Genomic DNA, 19,590 nt, shown 5'->3' on the forward strand with positions numbered 1-19,590 from the left:
ATAAATGTCAGTTTTCATCCGCGACTCAAACACAGAGGACTGAACATTTTTCCCATGAGCACCAGACCACCCAGTCATTGCACAAGGTACTGTAATGGAATACTTCATACTAAGGCAGCAGGCGCGAAGGGGGAAAGGCTGAATGCCTCGGTGCCTGCGGGTGCACAGACCGCCCCCAAAGAACGGAACGGGTCCAACGCGACGACGCGATTTGCCTCATCGAGGAAATCAATTTAGCAGCCGAGCACTGGACCGTCAAGAGTCATTGAACGAGCATCAAGCGCCCACACCACAAATTCAACGGCCATATCACTCCTATGGCTCACCTTGAACTTTCAAAGGAAATCTACTGCTCCGATTTGCGATGAAACGCGGGCAGAATACTGATTCCACTACTCAAACGAGACAAAACCCATCCCTCCAGACCCCGGACAAGCCTCCCTCGGGGACACGCCGCCCGGCAACAGCAAACGCAGCCAAGCTGCAGTCCTGGTGCGACCCCCTGCCGTCTTCCTCGTTCTCCGCAAGGTCGTCCAAGAGAAATCATTTCCCTAGCACGCGAGATCAGACCACCCTCACGCAGATTGACTTTGTAACGCCGACGCCCCAGCCGGCCCGATCGGATGAAAGCCTCCGGTATCTCAACAACAAGCGGCCACAGCGGGGTCGGGCAGACAACCATGAAGTGATAGAACTTGACGACGATTCGGACCACGATGAAGATTACCGACCGCCATCTGGTCGCCAGCCTCGTGGAGCCCGCGGGGTCAGATTCGAAGAAGGGCCGGGCAACACGTCCACCGGGCAATCAAAGTCCGCCCGTCAGCGCGACGGCGACTCGAAGCAAAAGCGCAGGAAAAGTGGCGCGAGCGTCAAGGGCAACAAAATCGGCAAGGATGCGAAGAAAGGCAACAAGACTCTGACACAGATGGACTATGTGCGGCGCTATCTGAAGATCGAACCGGACGATGAGGTTAAGTTGGAATATACTTATGCCACTCCGAACAAGAGCGACAGGAGGAAGACACCTCGTCGCGACTCCGGAACCTTGGTCCCGCAGCCGGATCACTTCTTGTACCAAGAGCCCACAAGCGGGGGCAAGAAGCGGAAATTGAGCATGACCGCTGATGCAAAGGCCAAACTGGCCGATGAAGAGATATATGGCCCTCAAGATCCTGGCTCGGTTACTCCTCGAGCAAAGCGGGAGCTTGAGATACCTTCTTCTCATTCTCCGGAAAGCTCGGGCATTGCAGTCATCACATCGTCGCAGTTTCGTACTGCCATTCGTTCCCCACAGAAACACGATTTGGCTGACACTGCAGGTCGGTGTGTCAAGCAAGAGTTGCCTTCACCTCGGTGGATCAAGACGGAAGTGCCTCGAAGCCCGCCGCTGGAAATTCCAGAGTCCAACGAATCCCTGCCCGCCGCTGTGCTCTCAGATTCACCATCACCGCGCAAGTCCATAAGTGACCAGGGAAGCATCACATTACTATCTGAGCAGCTAAAGTCGGAACAACTGGATGAGCAGCAGCACGGTATCAGTGCACCGATTCCTACTACCCAGAGGACCGTGGTATATGAGACAGATGCAGAAACAGATTACGGCGATCTGGAAGATGATCTGCCCAACCCAATCGAGACACCTCGAATGAGAAAGGTCCCGCATTATGACCCCGGAGCAGTCAATCTTGAGCACGAAGATGCCACGGAGGAGAGTTCACAGGCTCTTCCTCTCATCACCACCACTCAGATGGAAAAGACGGAGCAGCCGCCCCCAGATGACAACCTTACCTCAGAGGCATCGATCTACTATCAGAGAATACAGCCAGCCACCCAGTTTCCCCTCGGACCGGTGCCGAACTTGGACACTCAACGTTTGGCCGAGCTATTTCCGGATGAACAACCCAACAATGAAAGCGTTGCTACCACATTATCAACAGAGTCATCTAAAGCACCTGAACGCTTAGTCAATGCGTCGGAAACCCAATCGCTGAGTTCGAGGACGCGTAATGATTCAGATTCGACGCTAACCGATATCGTTCCGGAGTCTTCACCCATTGTCAGACAGGACGATGTGGGAAGCGTCAATTTTCGGACGACCGCCCACCGTCTTGCTTCGCGAGACATAGTGCAGGTGGAATCGTCGCAGCCAGCGGACAGGCATCGTAGCCTGTTTCAGAATCAAGAGGACTCCGGTCCCCGCTTCTTCCGAAAGAGTGATTTTCTCACATCAAGTGTTATGGAAAGCATACCACTGCCCGTCTTCCTCATGGACAGCCAGGACACTGTTGGAGAACCCTACAGCTCACCCAAGGGAGCGTGATTTTTGACCAAGGAGCCTGCGCACAACAAAGTACCTTGTATAATCTCATCGCGCGATGAATGAATGAATGAATGACGAGCAATACATACAATACATACTTAGCACTGCAATCGCGGCCTCCCTTATCTCAGCTGTAGACCCAATACTGTGTAGACCCTGAGACGACGTGGGGGGGGGGGCGGTCGGGCCGTTGTAACCCCGGGAACCAAACCGTTCCATTGAATTGAACCCCCCCCGTTCCGTCATTCGACCTTCCCCCAACTCCAACCCGCTCGTTATCTGCAACTGATAGAGATGGATGTAGCGTACGACCACATTCAGGAGGAGATCTTCTCCTCCAACGATTCCTCGAAGAAGGAAACTGACCAGAACGAGCCCGCCAAGACGGAGCGCTCCAACGTCGACCTCAACGCCGAGCTCCAAGAAACATTCCGCGCCTTCTCCGCCAGTCCCTGGGGTGCACGCATCGGTGGACTATGGGATAACGTCCGCAAGCAGAGCGAGAGCTATTACGAGGGAGCCCGTCAAGAATATGCCGCTGCGAGCGAGGAAGCTGTCAAGGGCTTCTCTGACTTGAGGAGCAGTCTTGTTGGGCGCACGCGGGGTCTGTCCCTCAGCACGGCATTTGGCTCAGGGGCTACTGGAGCAGGGGCCACCACCAGCCAGGACGAGACGTCTACGCCGACCGGGGCTGCCTCCAAGCCAGAGACCGATACTGCTGCATCTTCGACCGAGGGGGAGAAGGGGCTCGATGCGGGGGCTGCCTCTTCGGCCTCGAAACCGGGCGAGGGGTTTCTCTCTCGCTTCAAGGCCGAGGCGGCTCGCCGGCTGAAGGAGATTGAGAAGGCAGAGGAGGCGGCCGACGAGGCCATCCTGCGCTTTGGCATGAACATCGGCCAGAAGTTGCGCGAGGCGGTCAGCATCGTGCCGCCGAGCAGTGACGCCTCCGGCGATAAGCTTCTCTTTGAGAGCAAGGATGCGGAGGGCAAGCGGGTCATTCACGCCACGCGCTTCGAGGCCCAGCTGCATGTGATCCATTCCACGCTGGAGAGCTTCACCAATGACCCGGTCAGCGAGCTTTGGCCTGCGTTCCAGACGGAGTTCAAGATTGCGGAGAAGACCGATGCGATCGCGGCGGATCTCGAGAAGTACCCTGAGCTGCGCTCGGCTATGGAGAAGCTCGTCCCGGAGCAGGTCGAGTATGCAACCTTCTGGTGCAGATATTACTTCCTCCGTCTGGTCATTGAGACTGAGGAGCAGAAGCGCAAGGAACTCCTGCAAGGTATGATCTTCTGTTGCTGGGCGTGCTTGGGATGTGATGCCGCTGTTTGTCGGATTACCGGTACTAATGCCTACTGTATCAGGTGCAACCGTCGTCGACGACGAGGAAGTCAAGTGGGACGATGACTCCGACGAGGAGACCGACTCCCCTTCCACCCCTCAAGTCAAATCCAACACCGCTGCCACCGCCGCCGGCACCACCACTACCCAAACCGCCACCCCCGTCCCTGCTGCTGTTACCACCACCGCTGCCGCAACTACAGCTATCGCGAAGCCCGCCAACCCAGCCGAACCCCGTCGCTCCAACGACCAGCAATCGCAACCGGACAGCGAATCCAGCTACGACCTCGTCAGCGGAGCCACCAGCCGCACCCCCGCGAGCCCCAAGGAGAAGCCCAAGGACGACGACAGCGACGACGACTGGGAGTAAAACGTCGTTCGTCGTCGTGTAATCTCAGTAGCCATGATTTCTGCCCTCCCCCTAAATCGCTGTTCCTGGGGGACTATGTGTCCCGTGGAATCGAAGCGACCTGCTCACAAGCTCTTCCTACATCAACCGCGTACATCTGACCGCTGGCTGGTCCGAAGGATTTGAAATCCCTTCATAATCCCCTCCTCATCCTTACCTAGTACTTTTGCAAGGAGTTACGGGGTGTCCCCTTGCCAATTCCACTTTCTGTCTCTGATGGCGTTAGGATTTCCGTCGATATCATATCTCTTTCTTACAATCATGGTCACGTATTTACCCATCTATCTTTAGTTATCCTTGCTAGCTACTCGTGCGGCCCAACTAGGGGTCCTATTTCCTGCTCTGTTCTAGTATTCTCATGGGAGAGTTGTGTTCTCTTGGACTATAGTATGAGTGATAATCCATTTCATCACAAGCCTGCTACTTTCGAGAAATTTTCTCATAGGCGCCGGAGAAGATTGTAAACGACTTTACTACCACGTAGGTCATTACTACTTATGCATCATCCAGACTACGTGACGGGACAATGTACGGTACTGTACTTGGACGATAGATACCCGACTTCATTCTCCCTTCATAACAACAAGCTCTACCTAGTGCTCGCCATCCTCCACACTCGGCACAGGCGTCGACCGTCGCGAGAGTGGCGACCCCCTCCGCCCCGACCGCTCGTCTACCTGCAGCGACGACGAGCCCCCGCCCGCGCGCAGTTTATCATGGTGCTGACGCCTCATCATCCCGCCGCCGCTGCCGCTGCCGCCGCCAACGCCTCCCAACGAAGCCGACCGAGGCGTCTCAGGCGTCGCCTCACGCGAGCGCAGATAGTATCCGCGGACGCGGTCGCTAGGGGAGAACGGGAACTCGGATTCGTCGTCGCGGCCGTAGCGCAGCGGGGTGGTGCCGCGATGGCTGTAGCTGTAGTTTTGGTGGTGATGGTCCTCGTCGTAGGCGTACTGGTAGTCCTCGCCGCGACGTTTCACGGGGCTCTCGTCGTAGGGGTCCCAGCCGACGCGGCGGCGGGCGTCGGCGCGCAGGCGCTGGCGGTGGTGTTCGTCGCCACCGGCGCCGGTGGTCGAGGACTCCTCGAGGAAGAAGTTCAGGAGCTCGTCGCTGATGGAGAGGTGGGATTGCTGCTGGAATTGCTGGAGGGAGGTCAGGCGGAGGAGGGTCTCGAGGAGGGAGAGTGAGGTGCGGATGTTGTTGAAGTGCGGGTTGGTCATGGTAGTGCTTGTTGTTGTTTGCGGGGGTGGTGAGTGTGAGGGCCTGGATGCGGTTGTAGCAGAGGAAGGGGTGGGCACGGGGGAGTTGTGCGCGGGGTTGAGGGAGAGGTTCGCCATGGCTTCGGAAGTGGAGGTGGGATCGTCTTCCGTGTCGGACGTCTCCGAGTCGGAGGCTTCGTCTTCGTTGTAGACTTCGAAGGCGATCCATTCGGGGTCGAGGTCTTTGGGGAGGCGCCATATCGGCGGGATGGAGCCTTCGGTGAAGGTTGGTTCATTGTTGTTGTGGTTGTCGGAGTCGTGGGAGTGGGAGTGGTTAAGCTGGGCGTCGAGTTGGGCTTGCAGCTCGTCGGGCTCGTCGGACTCGTTATCGTCCTCCGCACTGTCAGAGACGTGGCCGAGTTCCGATTCGTCGCGTTCCAGCATGCGGCGTGGCGGGATGGCGTTGATGTCGCGTTTGAGGAGGAGGACAGGGTTGTTCGTTTCCCCCTCGGTGCTGATGTTCAGGATCTTGCCGGTGTCGGCATAGAAGATCTTGGAGATCTGGTGGATGGGTAGGATCTCACGCAGTCCGGCGGTGAGGACTCCTTCGAAATTCTCGGGCTGCGCTTCGTCTTCGTCATATGTGTGCACGCGTCCGTCGTCGAGATCTTCGATGATGAGCACCTGGTAGGCGAATTCGTCCACTCTGGCGTCTCCAGGAAGGCGTATGTGCCGTGCTTGCGGATGCTGTGGATGCGTGGCCATGTCCATGGGTACACGACGCAGTTTCAAGCGGGCCTTGTGCATGACCTCTTTCCATGTTGCCTCGCGCATACCCTCCTCGTCATGCGGGCGGAGATGGCTGGCGAAGAGCATGTACATCGATAAGGTAAATGTGGGACCAATCTGCACGGCATGAGACGGAGACATGGAGTATTGGGTATCACCTGCTGTTAGGAACGTGCTCGCCTGCAGCAACCGAGAGGGCGATACGGTGGATGGAAGGTTGGTCGAAAGCTTAGCACCCGAAGTCGTGATGGCCAGGTTCATCAGCGGCACTGCGTCTTCAATTCGGACAAGCAGTTTCTTGATGTCTCGGATGATATTTTGAATCTCTATTTGTTGTTGCGAGCGGTCGTGGTTGGGGTTCGCTCCTCTGGCATACAATTCTTCAGATGTTGCCGCCTTGGCTAGTCGCTGGCCTAACGCTTGTATGTCCCATCTTAACGATTTGGTGAGGGACACGGCTGATTCTAGTGATGTGTTTCCTCTTGCAGCGCTGGGGGAAATCAGAATGTGTTTGATCACGACGCCAGACATGGGAAACTCACATAAGCTCGATCATGTCGATAGCAGGAGATATGACCTAGCATTTCACCTCAGCATACTGTTCTCAGCGTACGCGACAGTTGAATAAGGGTGGGACCTACCTGGATCTTGCTTTCCAAGCGGTGCTGCAGCGTAAGTAGCTCGTCCCTTTCCTCGCAGTTATCGACATTCTTGACGGCGTGTTAGTCGAGAGATATTCAAAGAGGCCTACTCTGGCCGGAGAGCATTCCTACTGACTTTGAGCAGCCGCGATGACTGACGGATGGCATATTTGGCAGTTATGGCGATTCCCGAGCTGTACGTCCACTCAGTGAGCTGCCCAACAGGATCAGACAAAGCATCATTGAGTCATACCGGATGGCATAATTCATTGCCTGCTGGGTAAGCTAGAATTATTGTGAGTGCAAGAGCCATGCGATGCAGGCACTCAAAGCTTACCCTCGCCAGAAAAGCGTCCATGTTTCCTCAGAGCTGTGGCAGCTGCAGAGTGATGTAGATCGGCGATAGCTGCTGTATGCGACTGGCCCGTAGGGGCTGAGGTGCTAAGTTATCGGCGATGAACCACCCACGCTGTCTCTGGATTGGTTTGAAAGATTGGAGAAACACAAGTAGAAATTAAACCTCTTCCCCCTCTTGTCACTTGCTACGAGCTTGCAATCCGCCTTCAGCGTTCATCGTTCGGCGTCAGTGAAGCGGCAACAAACAGTGCAAAACATCCCACATCTTGACGCGGCAGACGCAACACGCGCGGAAGGCGGGGAAGAAAGGCAGCTGAGTCAGCCAGCGCAAAATCGATCGGGCTCCGGCGAAAAAACGCCCCTCACTTGGCTCTTTCACCTTGTCTTTCACCCCTCATTTCTCTCTCCCAGACCTTTTCTCCGAATCTTCTGGGTCCTTTTCTGAGTTGTTTGCTCTTTTGGCGGTTTCTCCAGCGTTCGACATCATGGCCAACCAGACTCCCGAATCCTGGGAGGATGAACTCTCCAGACAGACCGAAGGTGTGAACCTCAACAACAACGGTCGTCGCCAGCAACAGTTTAACTACCAAGGCTCGACGTTCACCCCTGGCGCTGCTTCGTTCACGCCCGGCGCCGCCGCCTTTGTGCCCGGTCAGCAGGCCTACGGTGGATATCCTCAGTACGGCCAGCAGTACGGATACCAACAGCAGCAGCCCTACGCTCAATACGGAGGCCAGTACGGAGCCTATGCTCAGCAGCCCGGCGGCTACAACCAATACTACAACCAGCAGCAACAGTACGGTGGCTACCAGCAGCAGCCCCAGCAGTCCCAACAGCCTCAGCAACAACCCAAGCCCGCCGCTGAACCCAAGCCTGCTGCTCCTAAGACCGCTAAGGTTTTGAGCATTGGCGCCGAGCCTAAGGCTAAGGTTCTCAGCGTCAGCGGTGCCAGCGACTCGCCAAATGCTCCCAAAACGAAGGTCCTCTCCATCGGCAGCACATCCGCATCTCCCAGTCCCGCAGCTTCGGGCACGGCCACCCCCGGCGATGTTAAGGGTTCTGCCGCCGCTGATGCCGCCGCCAAGGTGACGGCTTCCAAGGCTATTGAGAAGACTGAGAAGAAGGCGGAGGCTAAGGCTGCTGCTAGCGGCAAGTCCTCTCCTGCGCCCGCCTCTGGCCGCTCCTCTCCTGGCCGCTCCAGTCCCTCTAGAGCAGAGGTTGTCAAGGCTGCTCGCCATGCCGATGCTGTCGCCCAGGAGCAAAAGGCCGATGTCGACGAGGCCACCTTGAACGAACTGTACGGTGAGCTTGAGAAGAAGGAACACGTTAACGTGGTATTCATCGGCCACGTCGATGCCGGCAAATCCACCTTGGGAGGTTGTATTCTTGTCGCCACTGGTATGGTCGATGAGCGTACTCTGGACAAGTACAAGAGAGATGCCAAGGAAGCTGGTCGTGAGACCTGGTACCTTTCCTGGGCTCTTGATCTGAACCCCGAGGAGCGTGCTAAGGGTAAGACCGTCGAGGTCGGCCGCGCTCACTTCGAAATCACCAAGAAATCCGATCCTTCCATCACGAGAAACTTCAGTATTCTGGACGCTCCTGGCCACAAGGCCTATGTCCACCACATGATTGGAGGCGCTACGCAGGCTGATGTCGGTGTTCTCGTTATCTCTGCCCGTAAGGGTGAATACGAGACCGGATTCGAGAAGGGTGGTCAAACCCGTGAGCACGCTTTGCTCGCCAGAAACACCGGTGTACGCAAGCTGGTCATTGCTGTCAACAAGATGGATGACCCTACAGTCGAGTGGAGCCAGGACCGTTACAAGGTTTGCACTACAAAGGTTGCTAAGTACTTGGAAGCACTGGGTTACGCAAAGACAGGTTAGACCACACACTATCTTCCGATGTTGCAAGGGCCTATCATACTAACAGACAAATGCAGACTTGACCTTCATGCCGATCAGTGCGCAGACAATGGTTAACATCAAGGACCGGGTAAGCATTAGATCATCAACATCACCAAAGTCCATACACATGTCCTAATTTGTCCATATAGGTCACCAACGACGTTTGCCCTTGGTATGACGGACCGTCTTTGTTGGAGTTCCTCAGTGAAATGGAGCTCCCTCCTAGAAAGCTGAATGCACCTTTCATGATGGCCATTAGCGCGAAGTACAGAGACATGGGCACCATGGTTGAAGGTAAAATCGACTCTGGAATTGTCAAGAAGAACCACAACTTGGTTGTTGTTCCCGGTGGCGCCAAGGTGGAAGTTGCTGCTCTGTATGGTGAGACTGAGGACGAGATCGTCACTGGCAGTTGCGGTGAGCAAGTCCGCATGCGTCTCCGCGGTGTTGAGGAAGAAGATCTTCTTCCCGGTTTCGTGCTGTGCTCTCCCAGGCGTCTGGTCCACTCCGTGCATTCCTTCGAAGCCAAGATCAAGTTGCTTGAGCTCAAGGGCATTCTTTCTGCCGGTTACAACTGCGTGATGCACGTGCACTCCGCTGTTGAAGAAGTCACCATTGCCGCACTCTTGCACAAGGTATGTTGCCCAGACACCCATTATCATTCTCCGCTAATATCCGCCTTCGCAGCTTGAACCCGGCACTGGACGCCGCAGCAAGAAAGCGCCAGCATTCGCAAGCAAGGGAATGACGGTGATTGCCCGTGTTGATGTTACGTCGACGGCGGGATACGTGTGCTGTGAACCTTTCTCCTACTCTGAGCAGATGGGACGTTTCACTCTGCGTGACCAGGTAAGCAGCGAAGCCCCTTGAGCATAGTTGAAAGGGAGGCCATCACTAACAGACACACTCAGGGACAAACCATCGCCATTGGTATGATTACCAAGCTGATTGAGAACGACGAGGTTGTTGCCGAGTAAATGCGCAAATAATCGGCTTGTCGGCATCATAACTCCCAGTAGCTCTTACCGCAGCCAACAGCAAAAGATTTGTCGGGCTCAGCACATGTAGGGTGGCCTGGGCGGGAACGGGCTCGACCAAGACAAGAGTAACGTTGGCTGATGATGATGAATGTCATTTTTCCTTTCTTGCTGAATATCTATTCCATTTGTCGCTCCCATGTCGATCAAAAGCGACTCAAACGCGCTATAAATCCCGCCATGTCCAGCATTGCTTCATATACACATGACAAAAAGAGTCCAGGAGAGTAAACCATGGCAGTGTATTTATCTATGTCAAAGGGGGGAATCGGAATGCATACAGCTCGAAGAAGCGAACTCATCAAGGACCAAAGAGAAAAGAAGGAATCCAGAATCCCAGATCACCGGCGCTTCTTAGACACAACCGTCGTAAACCCATCCTCATCCACCTCCGGCTCGGCCTTTTCCCTGGGCGCGCGCACCAACGCAGGCGCCGTCGCATCCTCCATATCCACATCCATGCCATCCTCCTCATCTTCATCTTCATCATCCTCATCATCATCACTATCCCCATCCGCCGCCGCACCCCTCTGAATCCCCGCGACAGCTCCCTGCGCACCACCTTTCCGCTGATACACCTCCCACATCTGCTGAATGGTGGCGTACTCACCGCGCTCCGTCTGCGCCTTCAGCTCCATGATCTGATCCGCGACCGCCGCCGCGCTCTCGTCGTCCACGTCCACATCGAACTCGTCCGTCATCACCTGCACCAGCACGTCCTCGAGATCGTACGAGTCCGTCTCCGGCCGCTCCGCCAGCATCTCGGAGATCGCGCCACACAGCCAGTCCCGCTTGTCGGACGAGGTCGGCCCGCCCCAGTTGGATTGCACGGCAAGTGTCAGGGCCGGCCAGTTGTTGAGTGCCAGCGTGATGCCGAGGTCGAGATAGTTGGTTCCCTCGGGGGGAGCGGTGGGGTTGGTGTTGGTGGCCATTTATGCGTTTCGCCCGGGGAGAGGGGGGACGTGATTAAGAGGGTGATTGAATATTAGGTCTGAGTGCGCGCAAGGTAGGAGAAAGGGCGAGGTGAGGTGAGGTGTTTGCGCGAGGTGAGCGAGAGTCTGAATTCTGTTGTGCTGAGACGGACACTGTTGTTGTGGTTGCGGCGGATAGCGGGGCTGTCGCTGTCTAGTCTCCCGGGAGAGGAAACTGAGTAGTACCGTGGGGGAAAAGAAGGAAGAATTAGAGCAATAGGTGAGGGATGTTTCAGAGCTATAGTACGAGTCGGTGGTGCAAGCACACTGAGACTCAATTGATCGAGAAAACGGTAGAAAATTATTGGCACTATGAAGGAGGCAGCGCTGGCGTGTGTATTGTATGTACTGGGATAGCTTGAATTTTTTTTTTTTTCTTCTCCTTCGATAGTGATTGTCTATCGGGCTGATTAGAAGATAAGCGGTCATGTGACTTGGGCCCGTTTGCGATAGCATAATGCGGAGTAATAATGGCCTGCCTCCCTAAGTAGTGCATTCTAGACATTTGATTTTATTCTGAATGGAATTTAGCTCTACTGACACTCTCTGATTGAAGGCTGGCTCCCAGGTCCATCTCTGATGCATACGGAGTACAGAAAAAGGATACCAAGATGAGAAGCAGCAGATTCGCATGGAGTATATGTTCGTTGAAGTCAACTTCAACCTCCAACAAACAAGCAGCAAACTTATTCAGCTGGTGTGTCTTTAGCATTCCTGTGGATTCGTGATTAAACTTATGAGTTGTTGATAAACGGAATGACTTGCGTGCTAAATACATCTAATTAACGATATGATAAAAATAGTCCTAGGGCTTACTGTCTTGTATAGTGGAATCGGTCAAACATTATCATTTTTGATTTTTTATATTATTTTTTGTTTCAATATTTAGATTCTTATTTTTCGGCGTAATATAAAAGAGAAAGCAGTCTGAATAACAAGCCGATCAATACTCCATCCAAACGTCCCAAGAGAGAAGATTGCATTGAAGTGCCAGGTGAACCCACTAACATATGTTTGGAATTGCAAGACTTACTCGGAATCGTCAGTGACATATTCGTCTCCAGGCATCGATTGTACCATTCCCTGGCAGGAAATCACCGTATGTCGGACAAGAGTCGGAGGGTAATTCTTCAAGCGGTTGCCACAATGCCAGCACTCCACAGTGTCAACTTTCCCTCCTTTCTTCACGACCTGGAAGTATCGGTCCCGGACAGCCGTCGCCTTGGGCGTCGACTCCCAGCGGGCGTAATCACACTGGCCCAGGTGCTGCAGCATGGCTGCCACACTGCCGGAGTTCACCGGATGGTCGCATCTGATGCATGAGCGGATGGATTTTGGCTGTTTCTGGCTTTTTCCTTTTCTCTTTCCTTCTTCTTTTTCTTTTTCTTTTTTCGCGATGGTCTTGATGTCGCTGCTGTTCTTACCGTTGTTGTTGTTGTGGTCATCATTGTCAATGACATCGTTGTTGTGGTGCTGGTGGTTGGAGTCATTGCGACTGGCGTGACCCCCAGCGTTGGGAACAACTTCCGGGGCAGCGGCCTTTCGGGCGCGACTGACCTGAGGGTTCTTCCCATTGCAGACGCCCCTGATATGCGCTATCATCACCGGGAGGGCTTCAACCATAGTCCACCCACAATGACAGCAAGTGACCATCGAGTTGGCCAACTCTTCATCTTCATCATCACCACCACCACCACGACGCCTATGCTTATCAAAGTGGACGTACAACCAGCTCAATCCGAGACACCGGTCCTCGAGATGGCTCTTCATCGCGACGAACTCGTGCGGAATCAGCATATCACAATGATTGCACACGACGATTCCGGGGATACCGTCGTCGTCGAGCAGCCGGAGGTGCTCGCGCACCGGGTTCACCTCCTCGCTGTTGACACACTCGTTCTCGACATGCTGCTCGACCATGGAGACATCGTGGAAGACCGGCTCGGTGCAGTGACTGCAGACGACGACAAGGGGGTTGCCGATGTCGCTTATGGACTTGTAGTGGTCGTACAGCCGGTACGGGCTGAGGTGCATGCTGCGCGCCATTTTCTCCTGCCAGGTGAAGGTGCTGCGTTGGAAGCGCATGCTGCTGTGGCTGCTATGCTCGTCGGGCTCGGGTGGGGGAGCTGGGGATGCCGTTGGGATCATGGGATTGAACATCGCTGGTGAAGGCGGGGACCACGATGGGGACCCTGTCATCATCCTTGACATGAGCGATTGCATTTTCTTTTGGTGGGGGGGTGTATGGCACCAAGGATCCAATGGAGATTTGTTGGTCAAGAGCAGAGTGTCTGTGTGTCGAATCAGTGTTGGGCAACGCAGGATGGCAGAGGGGGTTGGTTGAGGAGGAGAGAGTATTGGGATCTGATGCTGAGGGAAATATATAACTGTGATGCCATTGCCATTTTCAGTTCCGAAGGATTCAATGTATCAGAGGAGGTGATGGAGGTCCCCCGTGGGAGTCGGGGGTTGAATTGAAATCTCTCATGGAGCGTGCGAGACTGAAAGAATGCATGGGATTCCTTTCAGAAGGCGTCCTGGAAAGGACGGAAATTTCTCAAGAAACCTGCGAGATTAAAAGACTATGCCGATTGTCCATTCAAAGGGCGTGCGAGGGACATCTCGAAACCTCCCAAGAGACCTGCGAGACTGAAAGAATATGTGGAGTTTTGCATTCGTGCTTGCTGGGAAAGGTTCAAATTTCCCAAGAAGTCTACGAGACTGAAAGAATCGGTGGAGGTTGCATTCAAAGAGCATTATACACAGACGGGCAGACTCCGGCAGATCTATCTACTATCGACCTTATACCAGTTTCTCTGCCCTGAAAGGATCAAGATAGCTAGTAAGCTGGTGTATGGGAAATGGGCCAAGAGAGCTTCGTAACCACAACATATTACTCACGAGTGTTGCACCAAAGTCGAAAAAGTCTTCTGCAAGATATGTATACAAAGTAACATACTTTGCATGTAGTATGGAACTTCAACTCTCCGCGGATTGATGTATGTAGTGACCGTCAATCACTGAGTAATAGTGCCGTAGGAAACACTCTACGAAAGGTCCGGAGTCAATCCCAGAGAGCAGCTCTCTTCTGTTCATTGATCGGACGACATCCATTACCCCTACGTATTATTCGTTCGATCTTTATTCGTTCGATCTTCAGAGGGCGGGCAAAGTAATAAGGAGCCGAAACGCCTTGCTAAGGGCGAAATGACCAATCCAACATGGAAGTCAGCTCAATAGAGATAAAACCCGCTGGCTAGCAGTACAGGAAATCTCGCTCGATGAACAAAAGTTAAGAGAACCATAGACAAATGTCCAAGTAATTCAAAATAGTGATCTAATTGCATAAACAAAACACCATGCGCCGTATCTTCACACCCGCCGCTACATGGTATAATAAACTAATCGAACATAATAAGAACATCACAGAACATAACTCAACAGTGATTGCGCCTTGACTACGGTCGCAAGGTGCCAAGGTAAGGTGCCATGCTGCACCGCCCGAGTGCCTCGGGCCCGAGCCAGGGTCGCGAGATCACGGTACATGCCCAGAATCTCTCGGAGAAGGCTGTCATACGTCCCCGGAGGCCGCCTTGTATATATGATGTTCGCAGCCATAGTATATACGCCGTCCCCGTCGGTAGAGCCTCGCCTGCGGAGGAGATATCCGCTCGCCAGCGCGGGTCGGTACTCGGTCTGGTGCATCGAGCTGTTGAGACGATGGGACAGAACAACCCCCCATGTTTCATCGCATATATCCATGAGCAGGGATTCGGACTCAATCTCAGGATTGGTCTCTGTCGGTGTGGGAGCGTTCAAAGGTGCATTCGCACCGCTGGGAGGGGTGGGTGCAGTGCTGATTTGGTCGGGAGAAGAGATGCTGGGATTCGGCGTGGCAATGGGTGTGGCTGATGCAAGAGGATTGACTGCGCTCATTGGCATGGGCAAGAACGGTGGCTCGAGGGTGAGTTCGGCAGTGGTACCAACACATAAAATTGTCAAGTCCAGACTTGTCGACCTGGATTTGTTGTACTGCTCTGCAAAGTTTGTCCAGGCTAAAATTGTGTCAGTCACCATGAGAAGAAACCGCGGCGGCACAACTCACTGTCAACCTCCTCCTGGTCCACGGGATCCGTATTGGCGACAATAACCCGCCAGCGCGCCTGGCTTCTGTCCATGATGTCCTTCGTTGCGCACCATATTTCATTGCGAACTTCTGCAATACTTCGGACCGCCGACGAATTCCGGAAGCGGAGACAATAAGACATTGTTTGCTGCAAAGCGCCGGTGTTATCGGACCAGGCCACACTCATCCACCTCTGGTCTTGGCTTCGGGAGCATGCAACATGGAGACATTTCCCTTCTTGTAGCGGAGAAGTCTTTTCGGACGAGAGTTTGAAATTGATGATCTTCGGGAGTGGCTCCGCGAGAAGCATTGGAGGAGCGCCATTGACCTGGCTAGAATGAGGCAATTTTGGTGGGCACCGGCTGTAGACCTCCAAAGCCAAATTCAAATACTCTGCCTGAGGAGGAACAATTAAGGAGTCATTCGACACGAGAAAATCAATGGGGATAATCTGCAGGACAAGCTCATTCAGTTGTCGTGCCTGTTGCTTGTCAGTATCAGCCACATATCTCTGAAACAGACTCCAGAAGGCCGAACAGATATCGACCAAAGCAGCAGCATGAGCGAAGGGGTTGACTATATAGACAACTAGATTGTTCTCCTTGCCGGGTGGACTTTTTGTCAAAGCCGATCCTTGTCCACGTCAGTGCTAAGACTAGAGATCCAGGAAGGACCAACGTACCTAATTCTTCGCATATAGTCTTCAGGGATTGCATGGTAGATGAATAGCGCGTATGTGACCAACTAATGTCCCACGAGCCCAGACCACGGTCGAAAAAGTTACATCCATCCCCTCGATCATGGTTACCGAAGTTGCAACCCGAATACACCAAGCCAAGACGATCCAAGAAGGAATCGGCAGCTGCTGCGGCCGTATGAGGATGGATGCAATAAGCAAGTATATCTTTCTGACCATGAGCCGGTCCTAATCCGAACGTCTCCCAGAATGGGATCGCTGGTGGCAGTGTCTCCAGAAAGTCTTTACCGCGGCAGACGCGTAGATGTGGTGGACCAAGACGAGAGATGGTGCCCTTGCTGGTTTCTCTCCGCTGCGCAGGTTGTCGAGCTTGGGTGGCAGGCGAAAGTGCCGTAGTATCCTGCAAGGAGACAAAGGTATTCAAATCGAGCCTTTCTATGCCACCCATGAATGATTCGTCGTCAACATTGTGGGGAGAGTGCGCTTCATTCCCACAGCCGGGTCGACCAATGGACCCGTCGTACTTATGGTTCAGAGAAGATTGCGTGACTTGGTCGACCAGAATCTGAGCAATTTGAACTTGCACGTCTTTCTGAAGAAGGACAGGTAATGTTTGACTTGAGGGGAATGTGAAGTAGCCGGTCAAGGACCAGTCGGAGAATGTCGATAGGAAGTTTCCTAAGAAGACCGAATCTTCGGGACGTTGTGTTGTGTCTTGCTCCACGTTGATGGAGGTCTTTTCTGGGGACAGAGCCGACGAGCTCCCAGAATTAGAACGGCTACGTTTCCTTTTGCGCGAAGGGTCTGTAGCTGGTGACAACCCGCTTTCCGACCCGCTCTCCTCTTCGCTGTCAATGCTTTCAGCGTCACTTGTATCGGAGTCTGACGAGACTTTCTGCAGCGTAACGCTTGGCGGACTGCCGATATCATCAGACTGTTTCCCACCCGCGCTGTTCTTAGACTTTGTTTTGCGACGCAGGAGGCCAATGGTTGGAATATCACTTTTCGTAGGGATAACATCATCAGAGACGTCCTTGTCACGCATTGTGAACCAGAACTTGCCCTCAGTGCTGTATTTCTGATCCCAGCTAGATATGCCCTGCTTGAAATGTATGGGATTGTAATACCCTGGCATATGCCCCTTCTCAGGTGTTGGATGACTCTCAGATTTCGTTTCGGGGAAAAGAAATTTCTTGACCTCTACCGGACTGAGTGGAGGACTTATGGTGCCTGCATTGTCTTCCTGAGGCGATGGCAGAGACATGTCTCGTGCATGCGGCGGTGATTCAGCCGGAGCCTCCGTCGTGACATCCATTTGTTCTACATCAGGCTCAAAGATTTGTCCATCAATAGCTTCCGCCATCAAATTAGGATAGTTGTGCTCAACCGGTGTAGGTTGTACCTCGAGTTGGCCTGTCTCAACAAAGTTCGGCGACTCAGGAAGAGCATTTGCATGACCGACTTCGGCCATGCGGTCGAACCCTGGGTCATCGAAGAAACTGAAGTCTGCATCTGTGATTCCTTTGGCTCCAAAGTCTCTTTCATTCATGTCGCCAAACAGATCATCATCGTCGTTCGTATCGTACAGCCCGGATCCAACGGCAAGTCCTGCCGAAGGCCCAAAACCCATTGTCACGTCCGTACCAGAGCGATTCCTACTGTGTGGCTGGCTAAAAGACATCTGTCGGGTCGGTTGAGGGAAGGTAGAGCTGCTGAATATATCTTCGGAGAATGCATCCGAGGAGACTGTAGTAGGATTTAATCCTGCCGTCGTGGCTCCATCTGGTGGCGTCGGGTATACAAGGCTTGCAGTCTGTAGGTCTGGATACTGCGAGGCCCTAGATAGGCTTTCGAGTCCTTCGGGCATATCAGTCGTAATGGGTGTGGGCGCATCTTGATCCTTGCTTTCTGCTTCTTGAGCCACAGATGGAGGCTTTGGGCTCGGTTCGTTAAGATTGGGTTTCTCTAATACGCTCCACTTCTCTGCAAATTCTAGAGGGTCATCAATGACAGCATAAACGCTTTCCATTTCACCATAGGAGTCTGAAAATGCCGATTTTGTTCTTCTGAAGCAGTATATAGCTGGCCAAAGGATTCGCTTGAGGGGTAGCGTTGATAAGCCTCCATCGTTAGGCCGCCATGTCTCCCCAGCCAGCCTCGAGTAGAACGGTTCCCAAACTTCGACCTCCACCCAGGAATCTTCACCAATGCCACTTACTGGGAGCCCAAAATTGGTCAGCCAGCCCAGTACATTCGCCATCCACTGTTTGCGGTTCACTGGGTCCGACCTTTCCGAGCCCATGCCGCCTGCACTGTAGGGATAAGGAGAAGAGCCCGTCTTCTGAGCTGGCTGAGTCGTCACCAGTCTGGCAATCGACCCACTGGGAGAAAGCCATAGATCTGTGCCGGGTGCAATGTCGAGAGTTTGTGTAAGATCGTCTTCGGGATTGCATAATCTGAGAAGCCCCGGTTGTGGTGCGGTTTGCAAAGCCACGGTAAGTTTTCCAGCAGCTATCAGTTGGACTTGAAGCGTAGTGAGCGACGGGGCAAAAGCGAGGCTTTCGTCGCCAAAGCCCGCGGCCCCATCGAGACCTCTTTCATCTAAGGTGAGGAGAGTCCGAGACCCGAGTGGAATTGCGGCTGTCTGCTGTATCAATTGCAAGCTTAGAATCCCCATTAGAGCTGAGATGAAAGAAGCATAAATTGTGACGAATGGGGTTGGCGCATTGGGTCTTTGCGGCCTGGCTGCACCCGCCGCATTTTGAGGCTCCGCCGAAAGGTTCTTAACCAAATCTGACGAGGAAACGCTTCCGGAAGACGAGACTTTATGAAGTCAGCTCTTCCTGCGACTAACACAAATTACCTTGGCGCTTTGCGAAGGATACCCACGTACCTTTCAAAGTAGTAGCGCCGACAAGCAGCCTCCCCGAGTCGTCTTTACCCTGATTCGCGGCCACCGAGGCTAGGGATTCAAATCCCGGGGTAGGAGAGAAGACCCAAAGGCATAGTCTTCGAGGATAACTTGAGACCAGACAGTCCAGGTTCCTCAGCCGAAGCTCGAGATCTTTGAGGCGGCTGAGATGTTTCAAAATGGTATAACCATTTGCGGGAGCTTCGCCTGGAATATGTATTATACCAGGCTCTTCCGTATATATTCTCCAATAGATTTGGGAGAATCCATCCTATAGACCGGGTCAGACTGAAGCTGGGTGTTGCTTTGCGGGCAGTAAACTTACAATGACGCGTATGTTGGTGACGGATCCGCCTGGAAAGTCCATGATTTAATTAAAAGCTCCTTTGGATAAATACAGGAACGCTTCCACTGGCGATACAAAATTCATCTCCGGGAGCGCATCTCCATATGGTCATATCTCAGCGCGAAGACATGGAACTTTTTTTTTTTTTTCTTGGCAGTCAGTAAATAATAAATCAACTTCCTGAAGCCATCGCTTTTCGGGAGTATGAAAGTTTCGCGACGAAAGTGATAGCAAAGAGCAAAGGGGTGCTAGCGGCGTGTATATATAGAAGGTTCAGAGGGGTCAAAGAGGCCACGCCATCAGGCAGCAGCAGGAGGAAGAAGAAGAAGAAGGGAGAGATACAAGAACTAAGGAGTGGATGGATGGAATCGAGGATATCAGCAACAGCATTCCCGAAGAGGCGAAATGGCCGGCTGATGGATGGATGGATGGATTTCCCCCAGAATCCACTTCCCTCCTATTAATCCAACGGAGCTTGGTTCGGCCCGCCCCAGCCAATCACAGCCCGCTGACTCATCCCTCTCCCAGCTATC

At 53.4% G+C, this 19,590-nt stretch overlaps 7 protein-coding genes across 7 annotated transcripts; 3 read left to right on the top strand and 4 right to left on the bottom strand.

Moving 5' to 3' along the window:
- Positions 1 to 247: 247 nt before the first annotated feature.
- Positions 248 to 2,407, top strand: BP01DRAFT_355570 (uncharacterized protein). Its single transcript, XM_025574727.1, has one exon. It carries the CDS (start codon positions 365 to 367, stop codon positions 2,321 to 2,323), a length of 1,959 nt encoding a protein of 652 aa, XP_025432540.1. The 5' UTR covers positions 248 to 364; the 3' UTR covers positions 2,324 to 2,407.
- A 99-nt stretch (positions 2,408 to 2,506) lies between these two features.
- BP01DRAFT_422528 (BSD domain-containing protein) lies at positions 2,507 to 4,434 on the top strand. The gene is made up of 2 exons (XM_025579577.1): positions 2,507 to 3,605; positions 3,688 to 4,434. Exons 1-2 carry the CDS (start codon positions 2,618 to 2,620, stop codon positions 4,032 to 4,034), a joined length of 1,335 nt encoding a protein of 444 aa, XP_025432541.1. The 5' UTR covers positions 2,507 to 2,617; the 3' UTR covers positions 4,035 to 4,434.
- Positions 4,435 to 4,671: 237 nt separating this feature from the next.
- Positions 4,672 to 7,130, bottom strand: BP01DRAFT_316619 (RanGTP-binding protein; the record flags this gene model as incomplete). The annotated part of the gene is made up of 6 exons (XM_025572593.1): positions 7,040 to 7,130; positions 6,956 to 6,987; positions 6,839 to 6,896; positions 6,703 to 6,771; positions 6,604 to 6,638; positions 4,672 to 6,551 (listed from the first exon to the last, which is right to left on the bottom strand). Coding segments are annotated over exons 1-6 (2,094 nt in total), but the record flags the coding sequence as incomplete, so codon positions are not given.
- Positions 7,131 to 7,544: 414 nt separating this feature from the next.
- BP01DRAFT_294059 (translation termination factor GTPase eRF3) lies at positions 7,545 to 9,946 on the top strand (the record flags this gene model as incomplete). Its single annotated transcript, XM_025571753.1, has 5 exons — positions 7,545 to 8,943; positions 9,005 to 9,057; positions 9,119 to 9,604; positions 9,657 to 9,818; positions 9,881 to 9,946. The coding sequence occupies 5 exons, from the start codon at positions 7,545 to 7,547 to the stop codon at positions 9,944 to 9,946; spliced, it is 2,166 nt and encodes a 721-aa protein (XP_025432543.1).
- On the bottom strand, positions 9,866 to 11,071 carry BP01DRAFT_17390 (pre-rRNA processing protein). Its single transcript, XM_025570800.1, has one exon. It carries the CDS (start codon positions 10,936 to 10,938, stop codon positions 10,348 to 10,350), a length of 591 nt encoding a protein of 196 aa, XP_025432544.1. The 5' UTR covers positions 10,939 to 11,071; the 3' UTR covers positions 9,866 to 10,347.
- A 935-nt stretch (positions 11,072 to 12,006) lies between these two features.
- Positions 12,007 to 13,200, bottom strand: BP01DRAFT_397056 (uncharacterized protein; the record flags this gene model as incomplete). The annotated part of the gene is made up of 1 exon (XM_025578495.1): positions 12,007 to 13,200. The coding sequence occupies one exon, from the start codon at positions 13,198 to 13,200 to the stop codon at positions 12,007 to 12,009; it is 1,194 nt and encodes a 397-aa protein (XP_025432545.1).
- Positions 13,201 to 14,375: 1,175 nt separating this feature from the next.
- BP01DRAFT_316628 (uncharacterized protein) lies at positions 14,376 to 19,471 on the bottom strand. Its single transcript, XM_025572594.1, has 5 exons — positions 19,037 to 19,471; positions 18,694 to 18,982; positions 15,786 to 18,623; positions 15,083 to 15,736; positions 14,376 to 15,032 (listed from the first exon to the last, which is right to left on the bottom strand). The coding sequence occupies exons 1-5, from the start codon at positions 19,076 to 19,078 to the stop codon at positions 14,401 to 14,403; spliced, it is 4,455 nt and encodes a 1,484-aa protein (XP_025432546.1). The 5' UTR covers positions 19,079 to 19,471; the 3' UTR covers positions 14,376 to 14,400.
- Between the last annotated feature and the right edge of the window lie 119 nt (positions 19,472 to 19,590).

This window comes from Aspergillus saccharolyticus, assembly GCF_003184585.1.
Source record: "Aspergillus saccharolyticus JOP 1030-1 unplaced genomic scaffold BP01scaffold_10, whole genome shotgun sequence".
Classification (NCBI taxonomy): Eukaryota; Fungi; Ascomycota; class Eurotiomycetes; order Eurotiales; family Aspergillaceae; genus Aspergillus; species Aspergillus saccharolyticus.